The sequence below is a fragment of the Podarcis liolepis genome, assembly GCF_965112155.1.
Source record: "Podarcis liolepis genome assembly, chromosome: 11".
NCBI lineage: Eukaryota > Metazoa > Chordata > Lepidosauria > Squamata > Lacertidae > Podarcis > Podarcis liolepis.
In genome coordinates, this window is record NC_139565.1 from 5,626,841 (window position 1) to 5,648,373 (window position 21,533).

At 41.9% G+C, this 21,533-nt stretch overlaps 1 protein-coding gene across 2 annotated transcripts in view; it reads right to left on the bottom strand.

The window, feature by feature from the left end:
• Positions 1-21,533, bottom strand: part of LOC310688418 (transducin-like enhancer protein 1) — a 75,481-nt gene that overhangs the window by 32,037 nt on the left and 21,911 nt on the right. The window contains exons 5-8 of one of the 2 annotated variants that reach the window (XM_083464888.1): positions 19,986-20,048; positions 18,500-18,574; positions 9,066-9,270; positions 8,282-8,298 (exon numbers count right to left, since the gene is read on the bottom strand). In XM_083464888.1, the coding sequence (XP_083321014.1) occupies positions 8,282-8,298; positions 9,066-9,270; positions 18,500-18,574; positions 19,986-20,048 (360 nt within the window). Of the gene's footprint in view, positions 1-8,281; positions 8,299-9,065; positions 9,271-18,469; positions 18,575-19,985; positions 20,049-21,533 lie in introns of both variants that reach the window. The other variant, XM_083464887.1, reaches the window with a different exon arrangement.

Here is a 21,533-nt window from a genome sequence, read left to right on the forward strand (position 1 = left end):
TCTGGCAATAGCGCTGTACTTCCACAGGAAATAACTTTGCATACATACAACCCATATTTTTGTTGACAGGTTGTGGAATCTTGACCACATTTGAGTGTTTTTTGTTAAATCAGCAGCTAAACTACAGCAGTAATTATTAATGTGGCTTGGTTGAGGTTTAATATTATTTATTTTGACCACTTTAGAATTCTAAAGAAGGAGCACTGTACAAACCATTAAATGAAATTACGCAACTGTCAATTGCCTATGCTTCCAAAGCAAGCATCCTGATCTTTACTATTTTCAACAGTTTATTTTGTTGCAATCCTGCTTTAAGGAGTCTTGTGCACTTTGGTAGAAAGGTATGACGATAAAATTGATTGATATTATCTTCACCATCCCATTACAGCTGCCTGCAACGCAAGGTGTGATACTTGCACCACTGATGTCTTTATATGTGACTTAGGCCTAACCTCCATACTTCAAATTCCACATATCTGCTAAGTGAAAGCACAATGTGTCATATACTAACTGCGGAATTATACCTGTTATAGTTACAACTATTTTGTAGTAAAAACACAATGAAATAAAACAAAATGGGGAGGGTTTCAATTCCAGTAGGAGTTGTTTTCTGAAGTGTTTCTGAAACACTTATTTCCCCCTATAGTGGAAAATCCCCTGTTTGAGAGCTTCATCCCTTTGCTCACAAATGCTGCCACTTTTTGCAGAAGTGTCCAAAGTTTAACAATTCTGGGGTAGACAAAGCAGTATGATCGTTTCATTGAGTTATGCAATCTAAATTGATTGCATTTCTGTCAAATAATTGTTACCACCTTGCTAAGAGAAACATGAAACCAGTTTGTTTCACCTTAATTTCAGTAGACTAGACATTTTAATTGAGGATAATCCCAGCTTTCATGGTCAGAACCCAATTTATCAGGGATTAAGAACATGAAGTCTACATTATTTATCCAGATTGGCCTAAGTGATTAAATCAATTTTATGAGTAATTCCACCACCACTCCATTTTTTGGGTGCTGTTACTCAAAGATTCCCTTCTACTATAAATTCAAAGTGTAGCTTCTCATTTGTTTGGGCCTAATCTGTTGAATGGGAATTACCATTAGTTTCAAGGGGTCTTATGCATTAAGTTAGTCCTATTGCAAACAAGATGAATAATTTAATTACATCACAACTCTTATTCTTTCAAGGAGCCCGGGGGGGGGGTGGCCTTTGACCTCATTCTAACTGTGAGGTGTTTTAGGGTAAAAAGAACTTGCCCCAAACTTCCCACCTGAGCTTCATGGGTTTGAATATGGGATTTCCACACCCTAACCCAGCACTCTTGTAATTGCTATATTATACTGGCACTCAAGGATGCAAAGGCCGCTGTAGCTCTTCTGTCATTAAATTTAAATAGTTAAAGCAGTGGGGAAAACTAAAAGGGAAATCTACACAAGGGAATGCAGGTCCCACAACACTGTACTTTGTTCAGATGGATTTGCTTAGCTATACTTCTCCACTTGAGACCCTTTCTGGCCTGGGGAGACAAATGAAGGCCTCTGAAGTATGGAAGGGAGTCAAACTGTAAATAAATTTATAAGAATGTGCATGTGTGCACACCCACGCTTGACTATAATTATGCTAAATATTAAGTAGATGAAAATGTATGCTGATGAATGCAGGGATGGCAAAATGTTTGCCCCCAGAATAACCAATATTTACTCATCATGAAATTCTAGCTCCTCTCTTTTCTCAAAGAGGAGCTCAGACTTGCCCCATGAATGCTTCTGTAAGAGTTACAGTCTTTCAATAGCTGCTAGTATTTGATTATTTATGAATGACAGATGAATGGGTGTTAATAAAGGTGGACACTGTTGCTTCAGCAAGTCATTCTTCAGCTTACTTGCAAGTTCTTTGCCTTAACAGTTTTAAGCACAGCAATTGTGCTGGGGAGGGGAGTGCTACTGTGTTGCACGCACAGAGAACTGAATACTAGGCCTCTAGTGACCAGGAGGCATCCAGGATCACTTCCAGACTACACTCCCAGGGGGAATGTGACCCCATCCAAAGCAGGCAACTCACCAGTTATCTGGATTTGAGGATTCAGTCAGTTTGTTGGCCCTCATCCAGCCCACCACCAAGTCCAAACAGTGGTCCAGGGCTTGCACAACCCCTCCCAGTTCAGATGGACATCATCAGTGTACTGATCTAAGAATACTTGCAATCACCTTCCTTAGAAAGGGGGCATTTGCAGTAAGGCCGTATCTCAGTGGCAGTTTTGGTATTAGAGACAGTGCCTAACATACAACCATCTTTAGGTTTCATTCCAGAGAGAGGTTTGACAGCCTTCTTCACAATGGATCCCGGAGAGGGTGGAAGACAAGTTGGTCTCTTTTTGGTGTTGGGCTGGCAATTAAGAGTAGTTGCTAAAGTAGGGTTGTTTATTGCCCGATTGTGTCTGCCTTTGGACATAGTCATTGTAAGATATTTTGGTTTTAAAAAAGGATGTGCTGCCCCTGGGATTGAGGGTTTAGGAGTTCCTGAGAAGAGACACTCTTTTCTGCTAGTTCCATTAGCAGCTTATCAAGGAGGCCCTAAACAGGTGGGCACTGGATGAGGGGGTCTAATGTTCCAACATCTGAGCCAAAGCAGCCTTGGCTAGTACATCGCTTGACATGACACAGGCTGAGAGTCTGCCATATAGGCAGCCATAAGAGAGATTACGAATAGGGTTAATCTTTTTATCCCCCTGAATTTGATCTCTAAGCTCATCCAGTCCTGGCAGAGTAGGAGCTTACGCCTGAAGCCTTAAGGGCTGTAGCATCAACATCTCTCTTCAATGTGTTTTCTAACTTGCAGTCAATGTGGTTTTTATTATCTGCAGCAGTAAGGCAGGCTGCAGCATTAGACAAAGCCACAACCACAGTATCTTCCCTGGGAGAAGAAAACAAGTCTTCTCTCTCATTAGAAAAGGGGTTGAAGCTTAAGAGAGATTCTGTTTACATTAAGAGACATAATTGGCTCCTGCCACTCATTTTTGAGTGTGTGTTCAAAGACAGCTTGTGGCAGCACCAGCAGATTCTTGGCATAAAGTAGACTTGATGTAGGATCAGGTGCTATTGTAGTCAACCCTGTTTTGAAGTGGAAAGAGGAAATAGTCAGGCCTGCTAGGGCTGCCATATTTTGAAGAGCGAAAAAGAGGACACATTTGCCAACTTCTGCTTTCAACTATGGATCACTATGACGACTCTACCCATGAGAAAGAGGACGTGTCCTGGAAAAAGAAGACACATGGCAACTCTCTGTAGAGGAGTCAAAAGTCTAGTGCTGCCTCAGCCAATGGAAGGGGTGCAGGTTTAGGCCAGGAGAATGATATATCATTCAGAGCAGCCTTCCCCAACCATCTCTCTTCTCTTCCCATTCAGCACAGCTAATGGTCAGAGATGACGTAAAGTCCAAACATCTGTAGACTAAAGGCTGGAGAAGGCCATGCTAGAAAGTATACTCTTACAAGGATGGAGGGCAATAGTAGAACCCCCATTTTCACCTCCGAGGCCCCAGCATAAAATGAACCCTCTAGGCCAGGCTATCTCAACCTCAGTCCTCCAGATGTTTTTGGCCTACAACTCCCATGATCTCTAGCTAGCAGGACCAGTGGTCAGGGATGATGGGAATTGCAGTCTCAAAACAACTGGAGGGCCAAGGTTGAAGAAGCCTAAGGCTAAAGTCCACATTTATTTAATGAGTTTGTATGCTGCTTTTAAAGCAAAAAAATTCTTGCCAAAGTGGTTTACAAGCCACTTAAACATTTAAAAAAAACAATTTAAAACCACAAAATACCATAAAAAATCTCAAAAGGTATTAAAAACTATTATGAAAAGCCTAAAGACCAACATATAACCAACAGAATATGCAATTATCAAAATCAGGAAATAAAATTGGGCAGTTCTGCAACTCAGAGTGACCTTGTGGCTGAAGGCAGTTGGATCTTAAGGCCTGTTTCAGACATGCAAAGTTTGGCGTTTGTCTGACACTGCATGCAATTGCAACCCACAATTGTAGGGCCACAGCTGAAATGGCAAGCACATGGAAGAGGGAAATCTTATTTCCTTTATAGGCAGGCATGTCTGTTGGGCTTCAGAAGCAGATAATAAAGGACAGGAATGTTGGTACTGTAAACCCCCAGCCCCCAAATTATCAAACTAATGAGGGACAGTAGTTGATGATGAAGGGAAGGGTGTCAGTCATCATTTGATGCTGGTACAACTGGAGCATATTATCCTGAACAGATTGGGAGCCAAGCTTGCATGGAATCTGAGACTGTTAAGGGAAGCAATTAAGAAGGTTCCATATTTCATCTTTGGCAGAGTTCATGGCTTGTAGGCATTCAGATGCCACACTAAACCAAAGTCAGCAAAACAGAAATGAGCTGCAGGAAGTCTCAGGTTTACATGCTTCTCCCTCCAATCTTTTCTTCCAATGCAGCTGCAAGGAGTTTAGACACAACCATTTTTAATCATTTATTTTTCTGTTGCCCAAACCAACTTTAAAAGATGAGTCACCAAAGTGGTTTGCTTAAACAAATCGTGGTTAATGGCAACCATGGTTTCAGATTTGGATGCGAAGCTAAACTGTGGTTAATAGAAAACTGAATGAATGAATATTTATAGCCTGCCCATCTGGCTGGGTTTCCCCAGCTACTCTGGGTGGCTCCCAACAGAATATCAAAAACATGATAAAACACCAAACATGAAAAACTTCCCTAAACAGGGCTGCCTTCAGGTGTCTTCTAAAAGTCAGATAGTTGTTTATTTCCTTGACATCTGATAGGAGGGCATTCCACAGGGCGGGCTCCACTACCAAGAAGGCCCTCTGCCTTGTTCCCTGTAACCTCACATCTCGCAGTGAGGGAATCACCAGAAGGCCCTTGGAGATAGACCTCAGTGTCAGGCAGAACGATGGAGCTGGAGATGCTCCTTCAGGTATACTGGGCCGAGGCTGTTTAGGTGAAAGTTCCCAACTCCTCCTTGCAGCTGCTCCAGGGGAAGTGAGAGGCTGTGTGAGCCCAGGATTCACTGCAGCTCATTCTCATTGTGCTAACTTATGTCTTGGTATGATGTACAGTAGCTGATCCTGTTGTAGGAGGTGTCTATTAGGATTCCCTTCAATGCACCCAGAAATGTAGTTCCTAGCCAGATAGGAAAAAGTACTCCAACAGTCCAGGTACTGCAATGGTTCTTACTGTCCACTATAATATATACTTGCAACTAAATCAGGAAAACCCACCTCCTCTCTTTTTCAGGAACAGCTCCAAAAGTGTGATGGCAGGAAGGGTAAAAGCAGCGTACTTACAGTGGAATAAAATGTCTGTCATGCAGAGATGAACACCAAGGTAATATTTGAGGTATTATTAGAGAATACAGAGTACATTTGCTTTACATTCTCCAATTAAGCAGAGTTTATTTGTTTTTTGCTCACACTTGTGAGCATAACCCTTATTTACTGCTGAAGCAATCTGATTCCCATTCCAATATACTTTTTAAAATGGCAAGAAATAATGTATTTGGTTGAATTCAAAGTGTCCTTCCACGTGTGGGTGGAGGAACTGTGCTACACCCTGTGCTAGAGTTCTGTAGAAGAGAAGAAACTAAATCCAAGATTTAGTTTTTTTCTGCCTGTGCAAACACTCATAGAAGCATAGAACTTCTAAGTAACCAACTTATATAGGTCAGCGCAAGCTCTTCCGCTAGAGCTTAGTTCAGTAGTTGCTAATGGTGCTAGCAAATATTTCACGGACTTCTCTCCCAGACTGTTCTGGGAAAGAACAGTCCTTTGGAATAGCTTTTGGAGGGGAAGAAACAGCAGGGGGAATAGAGAAACTGGACCAATCATTCACCCTGCCTGCTGGTGGGACTCAAAATCCAGGCTATGTTTCATAGGACACACTTATGAAAGATTCAAAAGTGACCCCTTTAATATACAGTGAAGAGGTATTAAGCTTTGAAGAAGCTAGTGTAAGTGGAAGAAGAAAAAGTAAAAGGACTGAAATTACATCCTAAACCTCCATGACAGGGGTCAGCAAACTTTTTCAGGAGGGGTCTGGTCCACTGTCCCTCAGACCTTGTGGGGGGCCGGACCCACCCTCTCCCAAAGGAACCCCAACCCCGCCCCTGCCACCACTCACGCCACCGCCGCCTCATCTTTGGCAGCCATGGCGTCATCCTCTGTATCGGCGGGGCACAGAGTCCATGCTGCTGGCCTGGGCGGTGGAGACATCGGGCCTTAGTTTGCTGACCCCTGCTCTATGACATGCACTGCCCACAAATGAAGGTAAGCATCTCATAGCTAGGAGTGGAAGTTGGAGAAGAGTTCTTACATCAGTGTTGTGTCTGAGCAGCTGAAACATACAAGTAGACTAGAGGACAGTGCAACATACACTGAGGGTAATAAGTAAAATAAGAATGTACAGTCGTACCTCGGGTTACAGACGCTTCAAGTTGTGTTTTTTCGGGTTAGGTAAAGGTATAGGGACCCCTGACCGTTCAGTCCAGTTGTGACCAACTCTGAGGTTGCGGCACTCATCTCTATTGGTCGAGGGAGCCGGCGTACAGCTTCCGGGTCATGTGGCCAGCAGGACTAAGCCGCTTCTGGCGAACCAGAGCAGCGCACGGAAACGCCGTTTACCTTCCCGCCGGAGTGGTACCTATTTATCTACTTGCACTTTGATGTGCTTTCGAACTGCTAGCTTGGCAGGAGCAGGGGCCGAGCAATGGGAGCTCACCCAGTCGCGGGGATTCGAACCGCTGACCTTCTGATTGGCAAGTCCTAGGCTCTGTGGTTTAACCCACAGCGCCACCCGCGTTATGGACTGCCAAAATCCGGAAGTACCGGAACGGCTTACTTCCGGGTTTCGGCGGTCGCACGTGCGCAGAAGCGCCGAATCAGAACCTGTGCATGTGCAGGCGTGCCACTGTGGGTTGTGAACATGCATCCCGCACGTCCCGAGCGTCCACTGTACTGCAAAGGATAAATTAAATATTTTCAACCAAAAACGAGCAGCAGTTTATTTCAACTGCAAATGAAACACAGGACCCTCTACAACTTCACAGGGATGGACGTGCTTCTGGGATGCATTCTGACCATGTGACAATGCTCCCTCGCCTCTTGCACTCTTGATCTAGCCCTACTATTGTAGGCAACATATTTGCTCTTCCACCTTTGCCCAAGGCTTTGAAGCAAATTTCATGAATCTTTAGATGGCTCAATGACACACATGGGAAGGTTAAAGCAACCCAAGTTTTATTTCTTGGGGAATGTAACGAACTAAAGATGACCTCACAACTTTGGCAGATATCCCAAATGACTTCTCAAGACTTCCAAGTGTCCGGAGGAAAGTCATAAGCAACCCCAACAGAATTTGTACTTCTAATACACTAATGGACTTTTGAAGTTCCTGCACTCTAGTGTGGAATAAGCTGGAAAAATATGAGAGGGGATGAGAAAGACATTCCTTCCACATCTTACAAAACAGTTTTGAATGTGTGAAAACCCTGGAAAATCCAGTTTCAAGGGACATCCCAAAATCAAATAAAATTTTATTTTTTTAAAAAGCTATCTAATGGCATTGATTGTAGTACAGATATGCTACACGACAGACATATTGTCTAAATTAGGCGTATACATGGCCAAAGAATCATGGTGGCCCCTGATAGCAACAAAAAAGTTCTCTAATGAACGATGTGAGGGTGAGTAAGTGGTTTTTAAAATCAACAGAACACTTTTTTGAAAAGCTTAAGAGTGACACTAGCAATATATTCCAAGTACAAGACAGATTAGATGGGAAATGTCTGATATACTAATCACAAAAGGAAAGGCAGATTAGATATGAAACATCTGATATGCTAATCAGATACTTAACACATATGTATATGAAGACAAAGTTAGAAAAACTACAAATCCCTGGTATGGCTAATGTGCAAGTTTTTAATCTCACCTGTTTTCACAAGTACACACATATGTAATGCAATTAATGCAGTCTTGAGCAGTTGCTATCCAAAACCAGATTAGTTTGTAGGGATATTATCAGAGCAGCTACAAAAGTTGTTCAATAGAAATATTATTTTTATTTTTATTATTCCAACAAAGCACTGCAGTATTCATACCACAGCCACTATGCCCATTATCTAAACTAGGAGAGACGTAGCAAGTAAGCCCTACAGGGAAGAAAATGTGAATATCTGGCTATCAACTACTGTAGTAACTGAAAAATGTTAATGTTAGCAGGAATATTGGTACTTACTGTGCCCGCATCTCTGTCTGTTCCCGTAGTAACCAAGAAATGCACAGACATGCCCGTTCAGACACAGAGGCAAGAACAGAAATAAAAAAGGGGGGAAAATTAGAACACAAGCCGCGAACAGTTTTAAAATGGCTTTTATTTATATAAGTCATTGCACATTCCTAATACAGTGATTTCCTGAAAATTACATTTTGTAAACATGATTTACAGTTTAACCATACACAAAGCCTAGTTCTTTCCATGACAGAATAAATTACTTTTTTCTTTTTCAAAAATTATTCAAGTGCAATTTTGCCCAATATTTAAAGGTGTCCTAAACAAACCTACAAAACAGTTTTAATGCTCTAAAACTTTCATTTCAACACATTCACCTCAAAATTTGACTCTGTCATTTGCCCACCCTCCCCAGAACTCTTCCCATTAAAGATCACTTTCTTTAATCAAAAAAGATAAAATGACCCATTTATTCTGTTTTAACAATTTTCCACAATATTGTGCGGACCACTGAGGTTACAACTAAGCATCTGTCAGGATGTCAAAATGTCCTGCACTTCATAAAAGCAAGGGATCCTTAGCGATCTCCCAGCTTCAAAGACTGAAAACTTCAAGCTGAATTTTGCTTCAGTGGTATGAATGCAAAGTGCCATTCTTAAGCGTTTGGCAACCAATTTGCTCTCGGCTTTCGCTCAACATAAGCGCAATTTCTTTAGAGATGCCTGCCATTTGCAGCAAGGTGCAAAGATGCCCCTGGCAATGTCCTAATCAGGCTTTCCATGCCTCTCACCTCTGTGGTGGTCTGCGTCATGGTGTTTCTTGTCATCTTTTATTGCCAAGTGAGACTGCCCACCTAGAGCACTGGAGAGGGCAAGGAGGCCAGCGCTGCTCCCAAGCGGAGGAATCCCAGGAGGCTGAAGTCCTGAAGGGTGAGGGGTTAGAGGCACTGGGGGTCCATGGCCGTGTGAGAGGTGTTGAGCCTGCAACTGCTGTTGCTGTTATTTGTGGGGTATTTCCAGGCAGAAGCAGCGGCACGTAGGTTGGGGATGAAAGAAAAGGAGAACTGGTTAGCCAACTGAACTCATTGCTACTTCCAGTTTTCAAAGCCTACACTACTTCAACCTGCTCCAAATAATCGCCCCATACCAGGTTTCACAACTGCTAGAATATTTCCTCAGATATCGATCCTCCTTTGTATTACAGAACTGAGCCCTGTAATTTAATCTACAGCCTGACTAACAGGAGATTTGTGCAGTCTAGACTCTTGAAGACATCTGGCACCTCTCCAAATCCACCCCCGTATTAACAAAATTAGTGCAGGCAAAACTATACAGTTTGCACACATTCCTCCTACTCAACCCAAAAAACTAATTTCCACTACTACTTGTGCTGCGTGATTGCTTTTTTAAAAGTGGTGACTTGGAAGGTCTGGTCTAAAATAAGACTCCCCCGCAGCTTCCACTAGGAGTATTTCTTGTGCAAAACAGATCAGCTGGAAGTGTTACCTTCCAAATGCATTTCGGCACCCAGCATTTATAGATGTTCCCTATTGCTCCTCTTCCTCCCACCCACACTTAGAAACTAACTCCTGCATTAAATACTTGACAGGACAGATGGCTGGTCTGAATGAAAAGTTCACTTTGATTACTGTTATCCTCAGCACGTTACATCTGAGATTTACTTGGAAATATTCTAAACCTTGCAGCTTAGTCTACTTGAAGGCCGATCCAAATCCTCTCATTTCAAAAATGTGATAAAATTACTTATGTTTGTAAGTTCTCTAATGCAAACAGAAATTCCCCAAAGCTGAGAGCACTGCCAGGTCCTGTGCTGGACACATCCTGTGGCACCAACATACCAATTTCCACCTGCCCCCTTCATTTCAGGTTAGTAGTTACAATTTGATTTAAAAAGCAAAATGGTTGCAACAGTGAGAAGTCTAAACAGGAGTACAGTATCAAGTTTAAGAGGAACTTGAACCTGGAGAATATAGAAGAAATCCCCCCCCCTTCTTCTATGTACCTTAGATCAAGAATTTCAGATGAACAGGCCTAATTTTCCATTTTATTTATCATTTAAAATTAGAAGCTGGGGCATTTGGACAGCTAATGAAATTTAGGACTTAAGAGAGCTCGGTTTATAAAAACACTGAGCAATCAAAGACTCAATAGGTGGCTATGGACAAGTCCTGAGCTCAGCTACAGTGCCCCCCCCCCCCATCATTAAAAAGCTAGGCAAGAGTTATTGCAAGGACAAGCATTTCATATTACAACTGCTGTAAAAAGGATATTTACAACAATATTTCTCAATGAGAATCCTAAATGCATTCTAACAAGGCACAGCATGCTAAACACTAGATATACTAGCATATATGTTTTAACAAGCCCATTTCATAACCCATAGTTTATAGCTGGCTGCAATTGAAACTGGCCAGGGTTTGTGACAAACCATAACCGCATGCAGAAGCAAGAGCCTTTGCCCAGCTCAAAATAGCGCCAGTAGCAAAATGTCCGGGACTTTTAGGTTGACTGCCTAAAAAAAAAGCTCAACAACCTTTGAATTTGACTTCTAGAAATATGGCAAGCCTGCTGATATGGGCACCAAGCCAAAGGGATGCAAAATAATAAATAAGGAATTATTGTGAAAATATTTAGGGGGGGGCACCAAATTTTGTCCTCGCCTCGCTCAGAAAGCCATTACCAAGTCTGCCCCTGCGCTCACACACTCTAATCCGTAGTTTATCATTACGTGTAAGTGAACTAATGTCTCACCAATGGCAACGTTCGTTTAGCCTTTCTAAAAAACACACACAATAGATTTCTCTTTTCATTAAGAGAAAATATGTATAAGAACATAGGAAACTGCCTTTTGCTGGAGTTGGATTAGCCCATTAATAATAATAATAATAATAATAATAATAATAATAATAATAATAATAATAAATTATTTATACCCCGCCCATCTGGCTGAGTTTCCCCAGCCACTCTGGGCGGCTCCCAATCAAGTATTAAAAACAATACAGCGTTAAATGTTAAAAACTTCCCTGAACAGGACTGCATTTAGCTTAGTATTGCCCATTCTGGCTGGCAACAGCTCTCCAGAGTCTCAGGCTTCGCGAACTCTTTGCCATCACCTATCATTTGATCCTTTTCCACTGGAGATTCCAGAGGCGGAACAAGAAACCTTCTGAATGCAAAACGTGTTCTCTAACAATGAGCTCCGTCTCTCTTCTCCCCGCTCCCCACCCCTCCAGCATTCCATCTTAAAAACTGGGTCCATTTTTTCCTCATTATCAAGGATGTTAATAGGTAGTGCTCTTCTCCCATTTAGTCTTCAAATTTAACATTGTGCCTACAGCAACTGCAATGCTGCAAGTTCATCATTAAATAGAAAGATGCCAGTAATGAAAGGGGGAGTGGAATGATGCCTTAAATGAGGTGCACACTTGTCAAGAAGCAACGCACAACCATGGCTAAGGACTGCATTACTTCCTCATATATATCTTTTTGGCAGTGCTACTCTTATGTACACCAGGCATGGCCAAACTCGGCCCTCCAGATGTTTTGGGACTACAACTCCCATCTTCCCTAGCGAACAGGACCGGTGGTCAGGAATAATGGGAATTGTAGTCCCAAAACATCTGGAGGGCCAAGTTTGGCCATGCCTGATCTACACTTTTACACTGGGGTTGAAACGTTTAAATGGAACTAATTTGATTAACTGGCTGGTCTACAAACATGAGAGGCTCTTGTAAAAATGTTGGTTGCAGATGGCATCTTCCCTACGAGGCATGCCTCTTTTTTTCAAACAAAGGAGAGACTGCCTCTGTGATGATGAAGCATGGATAAATCTAAAAGGCAAAATGTACTTCTTTTTCATAGCCATTATTTATTTTTTGACAGAGCCAAAAGTCAGTCAATTAAGATTCACGTGATTAAGTGACATTTTAAAAATAAAATAAAATTGGGCCACACACTTAGTTTATATGCAACTACAGACTTGTCAGGTTTGAGTTAGGGCGTGGTAAGTGGGATGGGCAAGGAAGTGGAACTGCAAAATTCTCACACACATTTCAGTCTCGTGGTCCCTCTTCTAGAGTCATTGCTGCAGGTAAAGCAACAGGTGGGGTGCAGATTTGCTTTTCCAAACAAAGCCCAATTTCAGGCAAGGAGCAAAGATAGTGTGTGTGTGAATAATGCCTTCCTTTAAATTTTCAAGCTTAACAGTAATTTAGTCAAGTTACCTTTAAGTTACATTTCAGAGATCACCAGCTACAACTACTAAAGTGAAACACAATTTTAGCCATGACAGGCTTCTTCCAACCAGCAAAACCAAAGAGGGATCACGTAACCTAGACTGCTAACAGGTCTCTCTCTGTGGCTGTCACTATTGACAGACAACAGACAGCCTAAAGGGTCTCAGTATACCAGTTCATTTGGCTAGAATTAAGAAACAGTAACGTAGTTAAACATTCATAACTAAATGTTTGCTTTTTACTGCGTTGGAACCAGAATGACTCTTAGAGTCGGGCAGGGCTTAAGTCTTCAGGGGATCTCCCCCCCCCAAAAAAAAAGTTCTCTTCTGTGGGAAAAGGATAGAAAAACCAAGGAAGGAAACCCACACTTCACTGTATATGTTGTCAAGTATGTTTAGCAAACCAGATTTACAAAATTTACAACAAATGCATCTGAAACTTTCATTTCTTGGAAAAAGGGCTGGAACAGGGAATAGGAACACAGCACCATATGTTTGAAAACAAATTAGGAAATACTTGGGAACGAGGGTGGAATGGAAACTCTGGTGCAAAATGCGTGGCAGGCTTTTTAGCTGCCTGGATGAATTTCTCATGTGTCTGTTCTCCAGTCCAAAAATCTGCCTGGTAAAGTACTTCACAACTTTTTCTTTTAAAAAAACTCACACTCACGTCATCCATCATGAGGTACAGCTTTATCTGTGATGTGATAAACATAGGTCCACATTTAAAGGGGGATAAGGGGTAACAGCTGAGTATTCCCCCCCCCAGTAACACACTAAATTCAGGTTTTTTGCATACTTCAGAAATGTAGTTCCCCCAAAAGACATCATATATTTTGTTCTGAGTCTCAGCCAATGGAAGCCTCACTATATACACTAAAGATTTAATCTCTTGTTCCATCTATCCCCTAACAGAAGCTTGTTATCTTCCCATACCCTCAACCAACCCCACCTAAACCCTAGTACAGCACTCAACACTAAACACACAGCACAGACAATTCAAAAAATCATGCAAGGCTAAGCTGTTCTAGAATTACACTTTTGAATTCACTTCTCTTTGCGCCCACATTTCTATTTTACAACAAAAACATGCATCCTAGTTATTTATAGGCTTTCTAAAGATTAACTACATGCTCATAATAAACCCTCAAGAGGTTAACCTCATCCCCTTAAGCTTCACACACTACAATCTCAGAGATAGCTGGCAACCACAGCCAAGCAGAGGAAAAATAATCCAGCATCTTGCTAATCCTTTAGTCAATCACCTCATGCAATGATGGAAAGCCCTTTGGAGGCTGACAACTCAATCTGTCTCACAAGTGCTGTCAGTCCAAGGGATACATTTCACAGAACCATTAGCAGCACACCTCAGAGAGGAGGAGGAGGAGGGAGGAAACCCAACACCTCGCAAGTATTAAATTCTTTCTGAACAAGCTAAACTAAAAACACTCCCATAGGCTGCCTGTTTCTTGTGAGTGTTGCATGCTGCACTCTTAGGTATGTTTCCATAATTCATCAAGGTGGCAGTATTTTTTAAACACGTTTTTTCCCAATCTGAACCAATCTTGTAAAGTGATTTTATTTGCTACCAGTGTCACTCAGATTTCCTGGCGTGCACAACTTTTAATTTTCCAGCCTGTTGCTTAACTATCTTCTTCCAATCCCTTCAAATTATACCAAGATAATCCATTTAAGCCCTTCATGCCATAATCTAGATTCTCTTCACTACAAGGCAAAAAAAACCCCCAAATGAAACAAAACTACACCATGCTTAAATACTGAAAATAAGGATGTCATAATGGTTCCCATCTCTATTTTTAAAACCCTACACATGAGTAAGGCATCCCCCTTCAGGCTAATGCTGACTGTGCCTTGGCTGGGGGCGGGGGGGGGGGGAGTGGCCACTGCACTTTCTTCAATTGGAGGGAGTTTGAAAATAAATGCCTGAAGAGGACTATTACATTGTACTATTCGGACGGCACCAATACGCAGAGACAGATGTCTGGTTTACAGGTTCTCTTTTGTAGAGGGCTCCTTTTGTTCCTTCCCCCCAGTATCTCTCCTCCCCACAACACACATTATATGTGCCTGCCTCTCTGACCCGGCCTGCTTTTTCATTTCAAAAGTTTGTTTCCCACTAAACGCCCCCCTCCCCTCACTTCTACTGCTCCATTAATGTGCAATGATTTGGCACCATTATCTCCTGTGAAGGAGCGCAGCCTATTTCTTAAGTCAAGAAGCATAAAGTTTGCAGACTCTATGCACAGTAAACTCTTTACAGAACACCTATTAGGAATATAGGTAACTTTCCACCCAAGCTCCTCTTCCTCCTTCCCCTCTGCTGCTTCTACTTTCACGGAACAGAAATCTCTTTAACACCCTTAAGCCACTGGCTACTTGATTGTGCTTCTAAATGTAGGAGAATGCACCAGCCTTATTTGCATTTTAAAAAGAAGTCTTTCATGATCTTTCACGCTCACAATAGACGTCTAAACCGTTAAATTACTATTTCTTTTATTAGCTTGAAAGACGCTGCAGTTTAAGAGCATGCGCCCCTCCCTGCCCCCCCCCCCGCCGCTATTGTTTTTTACACTAAGTTGGGTCTCTGAACAATACTGACAGCTGCTATCAAACTGGGCCACGTTTACTTTCAGTGCAGCTGCTGCTTGTAGGAACAGACAGGCTCCTGATGCCTCCTCCCCTCTGGGGAGACAGGCTGACACAGTGCATGTTCAATGAAGAGGAGCAAAGGTCCACTGAATTGTCATCCCAATTTTATGCTACTCCAATTTTCCAGAGTGCACACAATCCCTTTCAAACAAATCAAGCATATGTCAGAGCATGAAACTTATTGTGCAGCATAGGATAATTATTGATGTATACAAATGTGGCAAAGGGAGAGATGATCTCTTCTTGGACCAACTTGGTGGAAACGTAAAGGGGGGAAAATAGTGAGGTTTCCAGTGTGTGTGTGTGTGTGTTCGTGCGCGCATACACACACACACACAACTGTTCTTCAGGCTATAATAGAATTGTCAGATCAGCTATGCAAGAAGCTGAGATTGGGGGAAAGGGTGGAATGTGGGAGTTTGACTGTGCTAGATAGGGATGAATGTAGTATTTATGAATACTCACTAAGAACTGAAGTTTATTTCTGCTGGCAGTGACATGTTAATACCTCAAGGCTGCAATCCTATACACACTTACTAGGGAGTAAGCGACACAGAAATCAGCAGAGCTTATTTCCAAATAAACATGCACAGAATTGCACTGCACATCCAGCAAAATTACAGCTGCTGGAGGACTTAGAAAAAGAGCAAATGTTCCTAGATTAAAACTATGTTAGCATATTAAGCTAAAGAATGGTAGTCTGAGTCCTTTAACAACACACTGTCAATAAATGTTATGCTGGAGCTGGAAAGCAGGGACTCAGTGCAGTGTGCGACTTGTAGTCAATTGAATGGAGTTTGCAAAAGAATGAGCTTGGGTCAGAGCTGTACGCCCTTCTCAAGGTAGACAGGCACTTTGTAGCAAAAAGACAAACCCAGCCAGACATGCCACAAAAGCTTCATGGTCCAATGTCAAAAGGTTTCGATGATGATGAAGAAGAAGAAAGAAATGTATTTGCACTGTTCTGTGTCTGCTACAAAGCTCAGAAAGTATACTTGAAACCACTATTTAAATTATGCCCATTAACCAGAGGTGTTTGTTAAATCAATGTACACACACACACAAACACAGAGACTGAGACACTAGGTAGATGAACTTTTGAGCTGAACTTTCAAATTAAGAATTTATTAGACAAGCAGGGGCTGTTAAGACATCAGACAAATAGAGACTTAATTATTTTTTTAAGTAGTTGATTGGATGGGAGGGGGGGAGAAACAAGGATTCGGTTCAAAAGGGGGGGTATGTTTATGCAAAGCTAATCTGTCAAGTGTAATAAAGCAGCTTGAATAAAATTTAAGCTGAAAATCCACTGACACTCCCCATTGCAGGGAGGAATAGCTATTAAAAGGAAATGAAGGTCACCCTCCCCGTTTATTTCACCTAATTGACTGCCAATAGCTTACCACAGGCAAAGCGACAGCAGATCTACAATTGAGAAACTGATAAAAGGAGAGTTTTCAAGCTGAGACTCATTCTTTTAATCCTCCCTCCCTCTTATGTTTTTTTCCATCTCCAGTTGGGATGTAATTTTAAGCACAGATGGATTAACTGGTTCCATTGTCTGTAGACGTCACTGGACTATGGCACTGTTAATCCATACAGCAGCATGTCTAATTATCATTACAAAGTGTCTGAGGGAACTCTAAAGACCAGCAGGGCATCTTCTCACAAGCAATTAACATAAATTGATAAATGAATAATTTGAATCTGCTCAGGCACTCGCGTATGAATAAAATCAGAAGAAGAATGAGGACCACTTCTTGTTCCTGCTCCTTTTGCTTACTGTAGAAGGGCAGTAAAGATTAGTGATATTTCTAGAGTATGGCAGCAGGGCTTAGGAAATGAAGCCATGGCTCATGAACTTCAATAATGCAAAATAGGTTACAGAGCAATCCTAATCCTCAGAGTTGCTGGTCAGTGGACATGTCTGCTATGGACCACTCCCACAGAAAGCGCCACAGCTTTGGACCTACCATTGGTAGTATCATTGCTGTATCCCCAAAAATGTGGTATTTCATGGGGTGTGTGGATGTGGGACAGCCACATGAAGGAGCAGGCTCATCACCTACACAAGCTTGGAGATGGTTTAGTTCAGGCATGTCCAAGATGTCGATTGACTTGGAGATTCTGGGAGAGATATTGGTCGATCACAGGCTGAGAAAGAAAAGCCTTTCTCTGCAGTCTCAGACACAGCAGCCACTGCTGCCACCAATCTCATGCAAGCCTGAGTCTTCCCCGCCGCCCGCTCTGTGCTGCGCTCTTGGGCATTAGAGCTCTGGCAGTAGGGTGAGGGGGACATGGTGGAGGCAGGAAACAAAAAGCTCCATGCCTGCTCACCCGCTTGCTCACCAGCAAGGAAGGCGAAGAAGAAAACACATGGGGGAAAGCCCCCTTAGCACTCGATGAGTTTAAGTGAGGGGAAGGGTTTAGCGCAACAGTAGGGGAAAGACAAGGTGGAGGAAGTGCGTGGGGATGCTGACAGGAAGTCAGCTGTGATTTAAAGCAACAGTAGGGGAAAGATGGAGAAGCCCGGCGCACTCTGACTGGCGGAGTTTGACTTTTCTCACTTGTTTAGCTCCTTGTCCATCTAACAAAACTATTGGGATCTGTCGTGATAATGTCCAAACATAACTACTGTTTCTGTGAAATAAAGATAGATAGATGATAGATAGATTTAACTAACTAACTAAGGTGGTAGATCACTGCCAGTTTTTGATACTGGATTGTAGATCACACCCTACTTGGTTGGACATACCTGGTTTAATTAATTCCCCCTTCGGTTGATTTCAATAGAGGGAATTTTACAAAAGTTTGTCTTTCAGACTTAAAAAAAGGGGAAAAGTGTTACCCACTCTTCATCTTTTGCCTCAACCAGTCCAGTATGCAGTGCGTAGAAAATGGTAGACCATGACACTCCCCACTCTGACTGCCCAGTTAAGTTACTTGCAACTAAAACTCAGACGCATACACTATGAATAAACCTCAGTATATTGGATGCAGACTCAGAAGAGAAAGCTTTTGCAGCCCATTAATTCCCATACTCCAAACTAGACAGAGCAATAGCAGAAATCTAGAAATATGGGGCAAAATACATAGGCCCAGGCAGGCAATATTATGCTTTCAGTAATTCTGCCAGATTTTGAAGAGATAAAGGTGCCAAGACAAATAATGCTGAAGAACTAGCGTTAAGTATCAAAACTATTACAATTCAAACATTCAACATATCAAAAACTACCAATGCAATAAGAAAGGAAAGCTGGTTATACACACTGTAGGAGGTAGACCTGGCAGGCCACGTACCCCGATGATGGCATTCAGCTCAGCCATGGTCACTTGTTTGGCACGTTCTACTGCTTGAGCAACTTGTTGCTGATGCTGGAAAGACAAACATATCATTCCCATTGTTAGAACCAACCTAACTGAACTAAGCTGGAACAAAGTGGCATTTTATCAAGGGGCAGAGTATTTCCAAGCCACCCTGCAAGCTAGTATATATGGGCAGTCTGAGCAGAAAGAGGAAAGGATGAGACTTGAAAAGGCAAGCACATGTCTTTTGATTTTTCTTAAAATCAGGGGGTTTCTTATTACAACTCTTCAATAAGTGAGACCGACAGTTTTCATATACCCTCTGTTCACCATAAATAAATAAATGGTCAAGAAGCCAAATTCACATGTCACAATCAGCCTAGGTTCCTGGTTTTTCAGGAACAAGTGGTGCCTTAATCCATACTCTTGCTTCACAAGCCAGGAAACTGCTTGGCCTCATAAGGCAACAAAAACCACGTTTACGGTTGGCAAGCAATCCTGGCTTGTCAGGGCGCAACAAGCCAGCATCCTACATCCAGATGTCACAGAGAGGCACACTTAATTGCAGCTTCCTGGTTAGTTTTCTCCCATTCATGCCAGAGAAGGAGTAAAGTGGGAGTAAGCAAGCAGCATAATGCTCATTCCCAAATACACCACAATAAGCTAGCAACCCAGGCTTATTGTGACATGCAGACTCAGCCAAGGAGAGGAAGAACCTTACGACCAACTTTGATAAACTCTTCCAGGATGCTACATCTTTAATCACACAAACATTATAATTGTGTGGTTTCAGAAATATTTGGTGACAATATGGTTGCAATCTACAAGCTGTATTCAGGAACAGCAGCAGCAACTGCTTGCTCAACAACATAGCCTGCAGCACTAGACTAGTGTCCAGTGCCCCAGCATAACCATTACATTCCTCCCCACCAATCAAGTATGTAAAGAGAATAGGATTGAACAATTCCAGCCTCTATGGTCTCCACTATGGCAGATGGCACAATCCTACATGCAAAGTAAAAAGGGGTTTTCCAATTCAACAATTCAGCAAACTTTCCAGAAACATGGTCATACCTCTTTTGTGTCTCCATTATAATTATGCATGAATATAGTATCAGAATTCTCTTTCTATAATAATAATAATTAGACTTTTCTAGGAACTGTATTTCGCAAATGCCACTCAAATTGTATAGCGTGCTATCATTAAACGCCGACATTTTTATTTACACAAAAATTAACAAATGGTTAGCTGCCTTAGAAATAATAATTTTGTGACTGAGCTATTTCACCAGTTATATAGTTGGTGCGTCTCTTCCCTCATCTGCTATTCCAAATTAACAGGGGGCTTGCGTTCTTCAGCTACAACAGATGTTCCTCACTCTTGTGAATTTTGATAAAATTAACATCTTAAAAACTAGCTAATTTAAAAACAAAGATGCAACATAATTTCACTTTTTAACAGCTGAACAATTTTACTTACTTCTTGAGACAAAAATGGTATGACTTGTGCACAGATTGTATTCAATCTCTTGGCAATTTCTGTCTATAGAGAAAAGTAAATATTTAGATTAAAACATGCCATTATATATTAGTTCATTTACAAAAATCATATTAAGTACAAATATTAGGAACATTTAAAGTAGGCCAGCATTAGGTGGAGTCTAGAGTGTATGTGATTAATCAGAGCAGGTTTCAGTCTGTTGAAGGACATCTGTTAATGCCTCCAGTACCTCATATCTACATATATTAGAGCACAAATCTGTTCTTCATAAGTAGCTCATTAGCAAGTAAAGCATTGGTTAAAATCCAGCATGAGCTAAATCCCTTTAGACGGACAAATCCATTGTTCTTCCATGTTATTGGCCACACAGAATAGGATATGAAAACATTTGCCACAATAGCATCTTCAAAATACTAGGGTGGTGGTTGAGGCAACCATCTGATCAAAGTCTAGATAACTTAAGGAAAGAACAAGATTTTAGTAGCAAGTATCTTTATCAACTAAGCACTATTTTCCAATAAACTCTTATCCATAGGAGGGGTTTCCTTATCTGAAGTCAAGCACCATCATGACCTAGAAGGTACTAGATTAGATTAACATGGAAAGAAGCCAGTCTAAGTGGAATGGTCAGTTCTATAACTCAGTTATATAGAGTAGGCATGTCCAACAGATAGATCGTGATCTACCAGTAGATCACTGGACGTCTGCAGTGGATCACTGGTAGATCACTGGCTCCCCCCAAAGAAGCTGAACAACTGTAGCTCTCTGAAAAAAAAGCTCAACATTTTACCTCCTCCCTGAAAAAACTCAACAACTTTGACCCAAACCCCCAAAAAGGGGATAGATTACTGCCAGTTTTTAACTCTTTGAGTAGATCACAGTCTCTTGGGAGTTGGCCACCCTGATAAAGAGCATCTGCTTTGTACACAGAAAGTTCTGAGTACAATCCGCAGCATGTCCAGAGAGTGCTGAGAACGTCCCTTGCCCCCTACATCCTGGAAAACCACAGCCAGACAGGGCTGATTTCTGACCTAGATGGAGCAAAAGTATGATTTAGTACAAAGGCAGATTCCTGTGCTCCTATGAAATTATGGCTGAAGTGTATGGGAATTGTTTTTGGCTTAGTTTGAAGCTAGGTTGTACTCAAATTCTCAAATCAGGGAAATTGCTAGTTCAGTTTCAGCACCTCAACTCTGGTTAAGATAAAGCAGAGTGGTGCAGGATAAGGATGATTCCTTGAGAATGGGGAAGAGTGGATGACAACAATGCAGAGGGTCTCTTGGGAGAAACAGAAACCTAGCTCACCTGGAATTCAAAGATACATAATATTCACCTGGATTAAAAATTATCTAGGTTGGATAACTGCACATATCTCCTGGGCCTTCACACCTCTATGTCTGAATCAGTTCTAAATATTTAACATAGATGCCATCCGTATTGTCAGGGGTTCAGGAGCAGAGACGCAGAGAAGGGAGGAGACAGAGAGCGAGGGGGAGGAATACGAAGGAAGGATGAGTGGGGATGACG